This window comes from Colletes latitarsis, chromosome 12, assembly GCF_051014445.1.
Source record: "Colletes latitarsis isolate SP2378_abdomen chromosome 12, iyColLati1, whole genome shotgun sequence".
Taxonomy (NCBI): Eukaryota; Metazoa; Arthropoda; class Insecta; order Hymenoptera; family Colletidae; genus Colletes; species Colletes latitarsis.
This window is the reverse complement of record NC_135145.1, coordinates 17,803,393-17,819,038: the sequence shown is the minus strand read 5'-3', so window position 1 is coordinate 17,819,038 and position 15,646 is coordinate 17,803,393. Positions and strand designations below refer to the sequence as shown.

Below are 15,646 nucleotides of genomic sequence, written 5' to 3'. Positions count from 1 at the left end.
GCCAGAAATTTAAGAAATTATTATAATTCGTTCTTTCGTAATTGTGAAACGTGTCTTCGATGTTTTGTCAGCCTTTAAACCGCCTATTAGAGAAATTATAATTTTTTTTTTTTATTATCGTTTTATTTTTCGTGGTTCGATCGAATAGTTGCTTGTGCCAATAATTTTGTGACTAGCTGTAAGAGAAAACAGTCTTTGGGTGCGTGAGACTGCTGCCTGAAAAATATTTAGAACCCAAAATTTTCAATATTCGCCACCGCTCGCTGCTCTGCTAGAAAACCTGCGATGCGCGAATGACAAAAAAACATTGTACATATAGGTAAGGCCGGTCGGCTGAGTGACATCATTGTTATCATTTAGTACGTTTGTTCTTGTCGCTGAACCCCGCAGACGAGCGCCCCGAGGTCCCTGAGGCCCAGAGGACCCGGGCCACGGACCAAGGTGAGTCCCTAGTTCTGCACATCAACAGCACTGTCACGTTACTTCTATGAATCTCTTTTTTTTTCAAATCTTCCTCTACCATCGTTGCTGTTCGGTTGCTACAATAGATTCTAACGGATTTCTAAGTACACAGCCAATACATGTTGACGTTTGAATGACCAGCCATTAAAGCGTTTCACCGTTGATAACGGTTATTTTTCAAAAATATTGTTTTTCACTCTGATCACTTTCTATTTTAAAATCCAAAAATTCGTTCGAAATTTAAACGAAAAATGAATTGTGTTGCAATCAAGAACGATCTAACCTTTGATTTTAACATGCTTTTGCAGAATGATACCTTCTGTCGGGATAAACAGAACGTTAGATGTAAATTCTTGATAGTTTTTTATATGCAAGTAATTGATATAGAGAGTTCTATCGGTACGTAAAATATCTGATATACCGATGTATTTACTTACCTACATTTACCGATAAATTTACTTACCTACATTTACCGATAAATTTACTTACCTACACTTACCGATAAATTTACTTACCTACATTTACCGATAAATTTACTTACCTACACTTACCGATAAATTTACTTACCTACACTTACCGATATATTTATTTACCTACACTTACCGATAAATTTACTTACCTACATTTACCGATAAATTTACTTACCTACATTTACCGATAAATTTACTTACCTACACTTACCGATAAATTTACTTACCTACATTTACCGATAAATTTACTTACCTACACTTACCGATAAATTTACTTACCTACACTTACCGATATATTTATTTACCTACACTTACCGATAAATTTACTTACCTACACTTACCGATAAATTTACTTACCTACATTTACCGATAAATTTACTTACCTACACTTACCGATAAATTTACTTACCTACATTTACCGATAAATTTACTTACCTACATTTACCGATAAATTTACTTACCTACACTTACCGGTAAATTTACTTACCTACATTTACCGATAAATTGTTTCGTTTCTCTATTTCATTACAATTCTCAAGATTTGTTTTAAGCAGAGACCTAATCGTAATTATGTTATCAATCCCTAATACCAAAATTCTTGTAATACGTATTTAAATATTATGAAACAGAATTTATTAAAAAATGCAACAAATATCAGAATTCGAACTTACATTCAAATATTACCCCAAGGCAATGATCTCAAACACAAAGTATGAATTGTGCAAGAATACCACTTTAAAAAAAAAATTAGTCCCTAGATCTACATCCTATGGAGAATCTGTGAAATGAACTGGAATAGAGAATTAGAAAAACTGCAATATTGACAAAGGTATACTTAAAGATTAAAAGAAGAATGGGACAACATATATGCAGATTATTTAAAAAATAATAATTGAAAACCTGCCTCAAAAAAGAAGGACATCTGACGAAACATTAAATAAGTTTGAAATGTTGTGTAAAGTTATTAATGAATATTAATTTAATTCACTGTATATTAACTTGTTGTCGAAGTCGCCATGACATAAATTTAAAATTGAGTAATTATGTACGATTGAAGCACCATTATACAAAATAGAACTTTCTTTTCGCCAATACACGAAATTGAAAGCGGCAGTCTTATAAACCTTAATATTCTAATATGGTCAATATCATTAAAAAGTCATCGAAAAATAATTTAGGCCATAACTTCGATGAAACAAACCGATATTTGCAGTATACATAAATTTAGTCATATCGTAGCTAATTTTAATTGTCTATAATTGCAAAATAACTACTCTTAGTATTTTATACTTGTCTTCTATCATCCTACAAAAAGCACATCGAAATGTGAGGTTAGATTGGGTCCTTTTGTTCGATCTAAAGTTATCCTTACACCTGTTTGGTTCTAACCTATCAACGTTAAAGTCTTCAATGCCTGGTCAATGTAAACATTTGTTTAAACATTTCCCAATGAAAAATCCGCAAGAATCCTTGCAGCAATTCAACGGTAATGATTTAAATCGAAAAATCGTAGCTTTATATATTTCATGTATCTCGTATTTTCTGTGCAACGAAAAATTTCAATATTTTCGATCTTTCAAGTTTCTGAAACGTAATTCAGGGTAAATCGAGTACCTCTTTGCGACTTCCATGTAACGATCGAATCACGTTTGGACGATCAACGTGGCAATGCTACTTTTCGTTAGCACGTGCTCTTGGAAAGAGGCAAATTACGCGACAATTTCGTGCAATAAGTACCATTCTTCCGCGAGAAGAAGGCACAGCGTGTTTACATCCCCACTCCTGCTGCAGTCCGCTGACTCACAGGATTGGTCGAAAACGGCGACGAAGATCGGCGACAGCCAATCAGCGGACTGCAGCCAGAGTGGGGATGTAAACACGCTGCGCCCTCTTCTCGTGGAAGCACGGTACTACGCTGTGCGTCACCACCCGTTTTTATTAGCGTCGTTCGTGTACGATCCTGTATAAAATCGCCATAAGGCAACAAGGCGACGCACACTGTATTATAATTTATCGTTCGTGAAAAATGCTTTTACTCCTAATTTCATGCATGCGCTGTAAAAATAAACGAAACAGAAAATAATAGAAATATAACAACGCGTGTCCGTTTGTATGTGTGAGCGATCCTGTTTGTCGGGTGGTGACGGTCTTTAGCGTTTTTTTTCTTTTTTTTTAAATTCAAAATTCTGTGCGAGAAGGACGAGAAGTCCCCCGTGCGTGTAAATAAAGAGTCTCGTATTCCAAATTAACCGCTGCATTAACAAACTGTACGAAACAACCGCCAGCCTGTACAGACGAACGAAATCTTTTCGCTGCGTGCGCTCATTCGTGGGCGAAAGACTTCGAAAAATTTCTACATTTTCCTTGTACATAATCATTAACATTAATCTCGGAATTTCGTATCCGGTGAAAGGGCCGTTTTTTTGTACTTTGTCGAATAGTGACGGACCACGAACGTTTGGTAGTGATTCTATTCTCTGTTTTTCACAGTATTGAAAGGGAATCCTGCTCCTGTGCATTCTCGACCAACGTTCACCGATGATCCAACGGACACTAAAGAAGATAGCGATGGTTAGTATTATTTGTGCGTACGCTGCTAAAAATAATCGAGGAATTGGATTATATCGTGTCTAGGACGATTTGTTATTTTTAATTTGCGTTTATTTGAGAAATAAATATTTAAACTTTTTGAATTGATATATTTTTAAGCGCGATCCGTTTAATCAATTGAAAGCTATGAATTTAACATACAGTTGGGGTAAAAAGTATTCGTACAGCAGTCAATTTGTTTATTACAAAAAATATTCTTAGAAATTTCAAGGAGAAATTTTAGTAAAAATGAATTGCTTATTTGTATTCACTGTGAAAATATTAACAAAAGGCTTGAATGTAGTACTGCTATTCGTACGTCTCTAATTTTATAATGTGGCGACACCGCCCGTTTTCGCCACCAGAGGGACCGCTCTCTCGCTAGCGCCCGATCGACTCATTCGTTCTTATACAGGGTATTCGGCCACCCCTGAGAAAAATTGTAATGGGAGATTCTAGAGACCAAAATAAGACGAAAATCAAGAATACTAATTTGTTGATAGTCATTCTTCATCTAAATACGCATTGTTTGCCGTTTGGAACATTAAAATCGTCCAATCCGTTCAGGAGTTATGATGTTTCAAATATTCACATGAAATTTCGGGTAACCATTTTTGGCCTCGGATTATATTTTCGGTACGGAATTTTTTTCTCGAAAATATGTAGGATTTCAGGGGTATGTGTAATGACCAAAAATGATTATTATCAACCCCTGCAACTGAAAATAATTTTTTAGAACGATTTCAAATTTATTTTTCTGTCGAAAAATTTAGGCACCCCTACTCCCTGTCGATTTTCCTTAAAAATTCGTTTTTGATTTTTAATAAATACGCTTGACGTCCTACAGAAAAGTTGTTTAATACTTTTTTGTAGGTACCTATGGGCTCTACTTTAGAAAAAAGTTTCATTGAAATGTATTCACTATTACAGGAGTTATGGCTGTTTAAAAATTGGACCATTTTTATGGGGTTTTTCTAACATTACGGGGCCAAGGAACAACCTTTCTAATATTTTAATAATTGTTACATATTCTACACCAAAATACGCGGCGTTTGGCTTTTTGAACATTAAAATCGTCCAATCCGTTCAGAAGTTATGGTGTTTTAAAGATTCGCATGAAATTTCGGGGGACCATTTCAAGCCTCAGATTATATTTTCGGTAAGGAATTTTTTTCTCGAAAATGATTAGGATTTCAAGGGTATGTCTATTGACCAAAAATTATTATAATTGGTCCCTGCAATCAAAAATAATTTTTTTAGAACGATTTAAAATTTTTTAATTTTGTTGAAAAATTTCACACCTTCTTGAATTTTTTTCTCCAAACTGGGTAGGATTTCCAGGGTATATCTATTCATCAAAAATGATTATAATCGACCCTTACAACCGAAAATAATTTTTCCAAAACGATTTGAAATTTTTTAATTTAATCGTTAATAACTTTTTAACGAAGCCTCCATCAACAAATTGGTATTCTTGATTTTCATCTTATTTTGTAGCGACACCTCCCGTTTTCGCCACCAGAGGGACCGCTCTCTCGCTAGCGCCCGATCGACTCATTCGTTGTTATACAGGGTGTTCGGCCACCCCTGGGAAAAATTGTAATGGGAGATCCTAGAGACCAAAATAAGACGAAAATCAAGAATACTAATTTGTTGATGGAGGCTTCGTTAAAAAGATATTAACGTTTAAAGTTCCGTCCATACCGAATTTTTGTCTAGAAAGTGGATAGGATTTGGGGGGTAGGTCTATTCACCAAAAATGATTGTTATCAACCCCTGCAACTGAAAATAATTTTTTTAGAATGATTTGAAACTTTTTAATTTCGCTGAAAAAAGACACCTACCTCCTGTCGATTTTTCTTAAAAATTCGTTTTTGATTTTTAGTAATTTTGTTTGGCGTTTTACAGAAAAGTTGTCTAATACTTTTTTGTAGGTACCTATGAGCTCTACTTCAGAAAAAAGTTTCATTGAAATATGTTCACTATTGTAGGAGTTATGGCCGTTTGAATATTGGACCATTTTTATGGGGGTTTTGTTACTTTACGGGGTTAAGGAGCAATTTTTCGAATATTTTTGGAATTTCTACGTATTCTTCACTAAAATACGTGTTGTTTGCTGTTTGAAACATTAAAATCCTCCAATCCGTTTAGAAGTTATGACATTTTAAAGATACGCATTAAATTTCGGGGGACCATTTCAGGCCTCAGATTATATTTTCGGTAAGGAATTTTTTTTCTCGAAAGTGGGTAGGATTTCGGAGGTGTGTCTAATCACCAAAAATGATTATAATTACCCCCTGCAACCGAAAATAATTTTTTTAGAACGATTTGAAATTTTTTTTGTCGAAAAATTTAGGCACCACCAACTCCCTGTCGATTTTCCTCAAAAATTTGTTTTTAATTTTTAATAATTTCGCTTGACGTCCTACAGAAAAGTTGTTTAATACTTTTTTGTAGGTACTTATGGGCTCTACTTCAGAAAAAAGTTTCATTAAAATATATTCACTATTATAGGAGTTATGGTTATTTGAAAATTGGACCATTTTTATGGGGCATTTCTCATTTTGCAGTGTCAAGGATAATCTTTTCGAATATTTTTGCGATTTCGACATATTCTTCATCTAAATACGCGTTGTTTGCCGTTTGGAATATTAAAAGCGTCCAATCCGTTCAGGAGTTATGATGTTTCAAATATGTACATGAAATTTCGTGTAACCATTTTAGGCCTCAGATTATATTTTCGGTACGGAATTTTTTTCTCGAAAATACGTAGGATTTCAGGGGTATGTGTAATGACCAAAAATGATTGTAATCGACCCCTGCAACTGAAAATAATTTTTTTCGAACGATTCCAAATTTATTTTTCTGTCGAAAAATTTCACCACCTACCCGAATTTTTTTTTCAAAGGAGGGTAAGATTTCGGGGATATGTGTATCCATAAAAAATGATTGTAATTGACCCCCGCAACCGAAAATAATTTTTCCAAACCGATTTGAAATTTTTTAATTTAATTGTTAATAACTTTTTAACGAAGCCCCACCATCAACAAATTGGTATTCTTGATTTTCGTCTTATTTTGGCCTCTAGAATCTCCCATTAAAATTTTTCCCAGGGGTGGCCGAACACCCTGTATGCGATCTGGTACTTCGTACAATACGAAATACGAAAAAAATTACAAATATAAAATCTTTCTTTATCATGAAAAAATCAAAATTCCTATTTATCCGTATTTTGTACACGGGTGTGTAGTTTCTCTGTACAAATGGAGAAAAAAAAATCATTAATATCCAATGAGAAAAATAAAAAAATGTGCTATTTTTTAACATATTGTTTAAACAAATAAAAGTTTTGCAAATCTCTTTACACCATCAAATTCGCCGTTTAAAAACATAAATTTCATCCATTTGAAACACACCTCTATCTCTAATAGTTTCCGAGATATTCAACAAAGTATGTTTTGAACCCCAACTTTGAGGGCTGATTTCAACCCCTTAAAGTGAATATTAGCAGCTACAAAAAAATACGTGTCTAATAGATTTATGAGAACTACATAATTGCGAAGTTTCATAAAAATTGGAGATTTACACCTCGGGATGGTCCCTTGTGAGTACTACTAAAGGTCCTTTTGTATTGCTGTTATGTATCAAATAAAGAAACATTACACTATATACCTCTATACAAGTTTCAATAATTTAATGCAATTTTCATGTTTTACTGAAAAAATATCAGCTGAATCGCTAGGTGTACGATTTTAAGTAACAGCCACTGTATGTATAAATACTAGCAATACGAATGATTCGATGAGCATTTCTATCTTCTTCTCCCTACTTTCCTCATAATTTCACCACACGACATAAAACCCATAGTATTTTGTTCAGTAAATTCGAAATTGAAGTTTTATTGTAAACAAATAATCAGAAATCTCAAGCCTGTAATGGCTCTAAAAATGAAAAGATATTTCACATAGTCAATATAAGAATCTTATAAACATTATGTTTTAAGTGTTTTTATACAAAATTTTCAGCGAACGATTGTCTAACGGATAGACGATCCGTATTAGAGGACGAGAGACAACATTCTCAAGAGAAATTCTATGTACCTGAATGTACTCCTGACGGAAGGTATCACAGAGTGCAATGTTACTCCGGTTACTGTTGGTGCGTCTACCAAGATACTGGCAAACCAATTCCTGGAACATCTTCGAAAGACCGCACTCCAAATTGTAATCCAGTACCTACTCCTAGCAGACCCATGAAGGGTAATTAAAGCATGTTATTTTATCATACCCAAAGTGTAAAATTTAGACAAACATTGAATCTCTGACGTTAGGTTGCCCCGAGCAAAAGAAACAACTGTTTCTACGCGATCTAATGGATTTAATGCAAAAGAAGATGAAGGCTTCCGGTACAAATTCAGAGGAAACGACAGCTAAGTGGCAAGCTTCTAAAGAGGAACAAATAGCGACTTGGCACTTTGTTATGCTCGATAAGAACAAGAACAAGGCATGTATTACTGTTTGTTTGCTTACAAGGGAATTAACTTTGCATTTTCTGTGGTCTCACCCCTTAAAAGTGAATTATGACACGAACAAAAAATAGGTGTGTTGCGGATAACCCATTCTATACAAAGTTTCATTCCAAATTTCCCTTCTTAGACGCGTTCACTAAGAAAAAACTGGGAGATATGTGTACTATTATTTTCCTTTTCAGGTTTTGGAGAGAAAGGAGTGGAAAAGTTTCCGTACCATGGTAGCGAGCAATAGGCAACTGCAGAGATGTGGCAAGAGACTGCCCAGATATTGTGATATCAACAACGACAGGAGAATCAGCATGACAGAGTGGCTCAGTTGTTTAAATGCCCAACGACCTACGCCATGTAATAAGTTTTCGAATATTTCAAACAATCGAACTTTCATAACCTCAAACGCTCATTTTATGTTACGGATGTATTTCAGCTGATAGCACGGAGAAAGTGTCTACGAGTAAACCGAAGAGAATGGGTCCGAATCCGTTGGATCAGCTTCTTAAAAACGACGACGACTAGGAATATATGTGATATAATAACGTGTGTTTGTCATTTCATATGTCAAAGTGATCATTCATTTAATACGCTCATCGTAACACGAGCAATGGAACTTTCAAACGAAAGCCAGTTACTGTTAACAGAATTTTATTTGTATTTTTATATCCGGTGATAAATACCATTGTCACGTCATTTATTTTAACATAGATCATATTTATCTGTACCTCACAGATTGATAATTCGATAGTGTATTTTAGCATAATAACGATATAGTTTTAAGGATAAAAGTAACAAAGTATTACGGGCATACGATCGTGTATATATTGAATATTCTCCTCGGTGCTACGCGCGACGCTGCTTTTCTCATGACTACGATAATACGAACACGAAATTAAGGAAGTATTGCTGTCTACGCTGTCATTTATTCGGCCTTTTTTTGTGATTTTTTTTTTAACGACAGGTAGGTTGTTTTGTACTGACATTTTGCAGAAATATTTATTCGTCTTATAGGTATGTACAGTATTTTTTTCATAAAAAAATATTAAAAATTGCGAGAGTTATAGCTTCTTGTTTAAAAAAACGCATTTAAACTGGCTTACATGATATTTCAAGATCTAGTGGACCGATTGACTTCAAATTTGGAGAGAATATTCAGCAGACATGCCTTTATAGCTGGAACTAGAGACTTAAAAAAATATTGAGTTTTACTATTTTTTTTGATACGCTAAAGACAAAAGAATGATTAACAAATAGAAATTCGAAACTTGAAGCGTCGCCATTTCTTTATTTATCAGGATTTTGACTTCTCCCTAGTTCCTGCTATAACTACAACCTTCCTTATGAAGATACTTTAACCACCTCTGTTTCAAATTATCTGGAATCCTGGAAGCCATTGGAGCACCTTTTCCAAAAGAGCCATTAAATAAGAAGTTATAATTCCCACGATTTTTAATATATTTCCATGAAAAAAATACTGTACGTGCTTATAAGATGAATAAATATATCTACAAAGTCTCAGTACAAAACAGCCTACTAATCATTAGAAAAAAAATCACAAAAAGGGCCGTGAAATCGACAGTCTAGACAGCAATACCTCCTTAAGTGAACGATGGCCGAACGCTAATTTAACTCGCTAATATCACACTTTTGTTGCATGAACTTGAAAATTTGTTTAGACTCGCGCATGTTTAAGATTCCTTTTGCAATTATCAACACTATCGATCCGAAGACAATTGTACAATTGAAAATTTGTTTATTGAAATAAATCTTGTTCTTGACATGACACGTTCGTTCACAAAATAACACTCGATTTAGTTTCGAATGTATTTTGTAACTCTTCCGTTTTCTTCGACGCTCGCAAATTCACAGCAATGTCCATTTCTTCCTTAGTTTTGTAATAGTTAAGAGTGTATTAGTATTACGAATTTACACACGTGGATAAAGCAAAAATGATGAGGTTTGTGTAAAACATAATACAAGAATGGAAGAAATTGAGCAAACCACATTTCTGGAAATGTAAGGTTTAAATAAGGAGACTGCTTTAAATTTGTATAAAATTTATATATATGTGTATATATATGTACGTTTGTATGTATGTATGTATGTATACAGGATGCCTTGGAAATTAACTCCTCCGCCAGTTCCAAGAACTGGCTTCCCACTCGTCTTGGCGGCTAATGTTTGTTTTTAAATCTATTGTGAGATATCAACGTCTCAGGTTAGGCATTTCTATCTCACTCGCAGTTTCTGAAAAAAGAGACGGGATTCCCTGGAAAATCTCCCTTTGACTTTGGCCAGTTTCGGGTATGTACATATATGTAAAATCTTGCATCTTATTCCAAGAGTTATATATACAGGGTGTTCGACCACCCCTGGGAAAAATTTTAATGGGAGATTCTAGAGGCCAAAATAAGACGAAAATCAAGAATACCAATTTGTTGATGGTGGCTTCGTTAAGAAGCTATTAACGTTTAAAGTTCCGCCAATACTGAATTTTTTTCTCGAAAGTGGGTAAGATTTCGGGAGTATGTCTGTTCAAAGGATATGATTATAATTGACCCCCGCAGACGAAAGTAGTTTTTCCAGAACGATTTGAAACTTTTCAATTTCGCCGAAAAATGTAGGCACCCCCCTGTCGATTTTCCTTAAAAATTTGTTTCTGATTTTTAATAATTTCGCTTGATGTCCTACAGAAAAGTTGTTTAGTACTTTTTTGTAGGTATTTGTGAGCTCTCCTTCAGAAAAAAATTTCAATGAGATACGTTCATTATTGTAGGAGTTATGACCGTTTGAAAATTGGACTACTTTTATGGGGTTTTTCACATTTTACGGGATCAAGGAGCAACTTTTACAATATTTTTAGAATTTCTACATATTCTTCACTAAAATACGCATTGATTGCTTTTTTAAATATTAAAATCGTTCAATCCGTTCAAAAATTATGACGTTTTCAAATTTTGGAGTGACATTTCTGGACTGAAATTATATTTTCAGTAAGGAATTTTTTTCTCGAAAAAGCGTAGGATTTCGTGGCTACGTCTATTCACCAAAAATGATTGTAATTGACCCCCAAAACCGAAAATAATTTTTTCAGGAAGATTTGAAATTTCTTTTTCGCCGAAAAATGTAGGCACCTACCCCCTTGTCGATTTTCCTTAAAAATTCGTTTCTGATTTTTAATAATTTCGCTTGATGTCCTACAGAAAAGTTGTTCAATACTTTTTTGTAGGTACCTATGAGCTCTACTTCAGAAAAAAGTTTCATTGAAATGTATTCATTATTGTAGAAGTTATGGCTGTTTGCAAATTGGACCATTTTTATGGGGTATTTCTCATTTTGCAGGGTCAAAGATAAACTTTTCGAATATTTTTGCGATTTCGACATATTCTTCGTCTAAATACGCGTTGTTTGCCGTTTGGAACATTAAAATCGTCCAATCCGTTCAGGAGTTATGATGTTTCAAATATTCACATGAAATTTTGGGTAACCATTTTTGGCCTCGGATTATATTTTCGGTACGGAATTTTTTTCTCGAAAATATGTAGGATTTCAGGGGTATGTGTAATGACCAAAAATGATTGTAATTGACCCCTGCAACCAAAAATAATTTTTTAGAACGATTCCAAATTTATTTTTCTGTCGCAAAATTTAGGCACACTGTCGATTTTTCTTCAAAATTCGTTTTTGATTTTTAATAATTTTATTCGACGCCCTGCAGAAAAGTGGTCTAATACTTTTTTGTCAGTACCGATAAGCTCTACTTTAGAAAAAAGTTTCATTGAAATGTATTCATTATTCCAGGAGTTATGGCTGTTTGAAAATAGGACCATTTTTATGGGGCATTTCTCATTTTGCAGGGTCAAGGATAAACTTTTCGAATATTTTTGCGATTTCTACATATTCTTCGGCTAAATACGCGTTGTTTGCCGTTTCGAACATTAAAATCGTCCAATCCGTTCAGGAGTTATGATGTTTCAAATATGTACATTAAATTTCGGGGAACCATTTCAAGCCTCAGATTATATTATCGGTAAGGAATTTTTTTCTCGAAAGTACGTAGGATTTCAGGGGTATGTGTAATGACCAAAAATGATTATTATCAACCCCTGCAACTGAAAATAATTTTTTAGAACGATTTCAAATTTATTTTTCTGTCAAAAAATTTAGGCACCCCTACTCCCTGTCGATTTTCCTTAAAAATTCGTTTTTGATTTTTAATAAATTCGCTTGACGTCCTACAGAAAAGTTGTGTAATACTTTTTTGTAGGTACCTATGGGCTCTACTTCAGAGAAAAGTTTCGTTGAAATATATTCACTATTATAGGAGTTATGGCCGTTTGTATATTGGACCATTTTTATGGTGTTTTTCTAACATTACGGGGCCAAGGAACAATCTTTCCAATATTTTTATAATTGTTACATATTCTACACTAAAATACGCGGCGTTTGGCTTTTTGAACATTAAAATCGTTCAATCCATTCAGAAGTTATGGTATTTTAAAGATTCGCATGAAATTTACGGGAAACATTTTTGGCCTGAAATTATATTTTCGCTAAGGAATTTTTTTTCTCGAAAATAGTTAGGATTTCGAGGGTATGTCTATTGACCAAAAATTATTATAATTGGTCCCTGCAATCAAAAATAATTTTTTTAGAACGATTTAAAATTTTTTAATTTTGTTGAAAAATTTCACACCTTCTCGAATTTTTTTCTCCAAACTGGGTAGGATTTCCGGCGTATATCTAGTCATCAGAAATGATTATAATCGACCCTTGCAACCGAAAATAATTTTTCCAGAACGATTTGAAATTTTTTAATTTAATTGTTAATAACTTTTTAACGAAGCCTCCATCAACAAATTGATATTCTTGATTTTCGTCTTATTCTGGCCTCTATAATCTCCCATTAAAATTTTTCCTAGGTGTGACCAAACACCCTGTATATATATACACACACGCACAGATAAGAATATATATATATACACACAGTATATACAGTAATGGCTTGAATATTGGCCGACGTTCGTGACCGAAAATATATGTATTAAGTCTTGCATCTTATTTCCAGAGTTTGTATAAATCAGACATGTAATTTTAACTTAAATTCTTATCGATATCGATGAAGTTGAAGTCAAATGTTTTATGATGTATCAACATTCTAAGAGATGAAAATGAACAATAGAGGGCAGTTTACATTCTTCCGAGCAGAATATGCTAGAATACACGATCTTGGTAACCACTGTCAGTCATGCTAGAGCTAGGTTTCGCTGGCCCCCCAGGTACTTGATGATGTGGTTGACGTATATGGCCAGGACGTCTTGGTGGAGCTAAGTACTCGAACATACTTTGCGTATGCTGTGCCAACATTTTACTAAGATCACAAGGCATTGGATCGGTCCAAAAGAAATCGTGATTCAATGCAGAATCCGAATCGTATCTTTTAGATGGATCGAGAATCAAAAGTTTATCTAACAGATCACACGCATAAGGATCCTTCAGATATGGCTTCAATCTGTCTTTGACCTACGTAAAAATGTTTTTCTCTTTTTATTATACAGACCAGAAATAAACACAGTGTACGTTCCATAGTATTTACCTTTCGCTTTTGACCTTTAGGTAAATCCATTTTGTTAAACAGCTCTAAATTCTCGACTCCAGGCCACACTTCGGTCGTTATAGAGCCACATAACTGTGAGATTAATATGAGCTGCTGCTGTTCTGTATTTCCTTGCATTATCGGTGATCTACGTAACAAAGAAGTAGAAAATTTGTCCCTCCGATGGCATGTAATGTTTTTTAAAATCACGAAGATATAGACCTGGTCCACATTTCAGCCATTATACATCCAGCACCCCACAAATCTACAGGAGGCCCATAATTTCTATCTCCGAGTAAAAGTTCCGGTGGTCTGTACCATAGAGTAACAACTCTATTCGTGTAACGATTTGGCTGGCCATTTTTATTCGCACTGAATGCACGAGCCAACCCAAAGTCAGCCAATTTTAGTATACCATTTTTTGTTATTAAAACATTTGCAGCCTTCATATCTCTATGCAAGATCTATAGAATAACAGGATTGCGCAAATTACAATTATATAAAGAACGTTATTCTTCATCGATTGCATAATTTATTTACCCCTACCTTATTACTGTGAATGTAATAAAGACCGTTTAACAACTGCTGCATAACTTTTTTAATTTCTCCTAAACTAAATTTAACATTTACATTCGACAATAAACCAGCTAGGTCATGTTCACAAAAATCAAATACGAGGTAAAATGTAGAACGATAACGATTATATTGTGTTGCTAAAAGAAAATTCTCGATATTAGTTGTCGTATGCTTTTGCGAAAGTACATTGCTTCAAAACATTCCTGTTTTGCAAGTTCGTGAAAAATGTATACCTCGTGTTCTACATATCTCTATTAAATTTACTACATTCTCGTGCTTCAATAACTGCAATATCCTTATTTCTCTCAAAGCAGTTATAGGAAACTGTAAGACAAAAATAATTAATTGTTATGATACTAATTATTTCTTCTGAAATTTTGGAAATTTTTTCAATAACTCAAAATTGGCAGAAAACTTGTAATTATTGAAATATGTACAAAAATCAAAAGCCATTCCTTTTTAAGCAGTGTCTGGATCTGTACAGACCCCCAACATGTTTTCTCGCATTTCTTTTTATTCGATAGTAATTGTAGACAGAAATCAAAAAGTAAATGCAGAGAAGTAGTATTTCTTTCGAGTGTAATGCGTACGAAACATTTATGCTTTCATACGTATAATACGTACAGTGGACATGAGAATAAAATTTACTCGATTGAATTTAATTGATATTTTAATAGAGGTTTTTTAAAATCTTAATAGATATAATTGAAGTAGAATCCTTGCAGCAATTCAACGGTAATGATTTAAATCGAAAAATCGTAGCTTTATATATTTCATGTATCTCGTATTTTCTGTGCAACGAAAAATTTCAATATTTTCGATCTTTCAAGTTTCTGAAACGTAATTCAGGGTAAATCGAGTACCTCTTTGCGACTTCCATGTAACGATCGAATCACGTTTGGACGATCAACGTGGCAATGCTACATTTCGTTAGCACGTGCTCTTGGAAAGAGGCAAATTACGCGACAATTTCGTGCAATAAGTACCATTCTTCCGCGAGAAGAAGGCACAGCGTGTTTACATCCCCACTCCTGTTGCAGTCCGCTGACTCACAGGATTGGTCGAAAACGGCGACGAAGATCGGCGACAGCCAATTAGCGGACTGCAGCCAGAGTGGGGATGTAAACACGCTGCGCCCTCTTCTCGTGGAAGCACGGTACTACGCTGTGCGTCACCACCCGTTTTTATTAGCGTCGTTCGTGTACGATCCTGTATAAAATCGCCATAAGGCAACAAGGCGACGCACACTGTATTATAATTTATCGTTCGTGAAAAATGCTTTTACTCCTAATTTCATGCATGCGCTGTAAAAATACACGAAACAGAAAATAATAGAAATATAACAACGCGTGTCCGTTTGTGTGTGTGAGCGATCCTGTTTGTCGGGTGGTGACGGTCTTTAGCGTTTTTTTCTTTTTTTTTAAATTCAAA

The 15,646-nt window shown here is 34.4% G+C and overlaps 2 protein-coding genes across 5 annotated transcripts in view; one reads left to right on the top strand and one right to left on the bottom strand.

Moving 5' to 3' along the window:
• Nucleotides 1–8,957, top strand: part of LOC143349120 (SPARC-related modular calcium-binding protein 2-like) — a 142,306-nt gene extending 133,349 nt beyond the window's left edge. The window contains exons 5-10 of one of the 3 annotated variants that reach the window (XM_076780092.1): nt 361–441; nt 3,423–3,503; nt 7,547–7,780; nt 7,852–8,024; nt 8,232–8,397; nt 8,477–8,957. In XM_076780092.1, the coding sequence (XP_076636207.1) occupies nt 361–441; nt 3,423–3,503; nt 7,547–7,780; nt 7,852–8,024; nt 8,232–8,397; nt 8,477–8,565 (824 nt within the window). In that variant the 3' untranslated portion in view covers nt 8,566–8,957. The remainder of the gene's footprint in view (nt 1–360; nt 442–3,422; nt 3,504–7,546; nt 7,781–7,851; nt 8,025–8,231; nt 8,398–8,476) is intronic. The other 2 variants (XM_076780093.1, XM_076780094.1) reach the window with 2 other exon arrangements.
• A 1,197-nt stretch (nt 8,958–10,154) lies between these two features.
• Nucleotides 10,155–15,201, bottom strand: LOC143349128 (cyclin-dependent kinase 9-like). Of its 2 annotated transcripts, XM_076780114.1 has the most exons (7): nt 15,079–15,201; nt 14,449–14,539; nt 14,186–14,352; nt 13,862–14,103; nt 13,640–13,787; nt 13,238–13,566; nt 10,155–10,290 (listed from the first exon to the last, which is right to left on the bottom strand). In XM_076780114.1, exons 3-6 carry the CDS (start codon nt 14,228–14,230, stop codon nt 13,258–13,260), a joined length of 744 nt encoding a protein of 247 aa, XP_076636229.1. In that variant the 5' UTR covers nt 14,231–14,352; nt 14,449–14,539; nt 15,079–15,201; the 3' UTR covers nt 10,155–10,290; nt 13,238–13,257. The 2 variants fall into 2 exon arrangements, with proteins under 2 accessions (XP_076636229.1, XP_076636228.1); XM_076780113.1 differs by lacking the exon at nt 10,155–10,290 and having other exon boundaries at nt 10,298–13,566.
• Between the last annotated feature and the right edge of the window lie 445 nt (nt 15,202–15,646).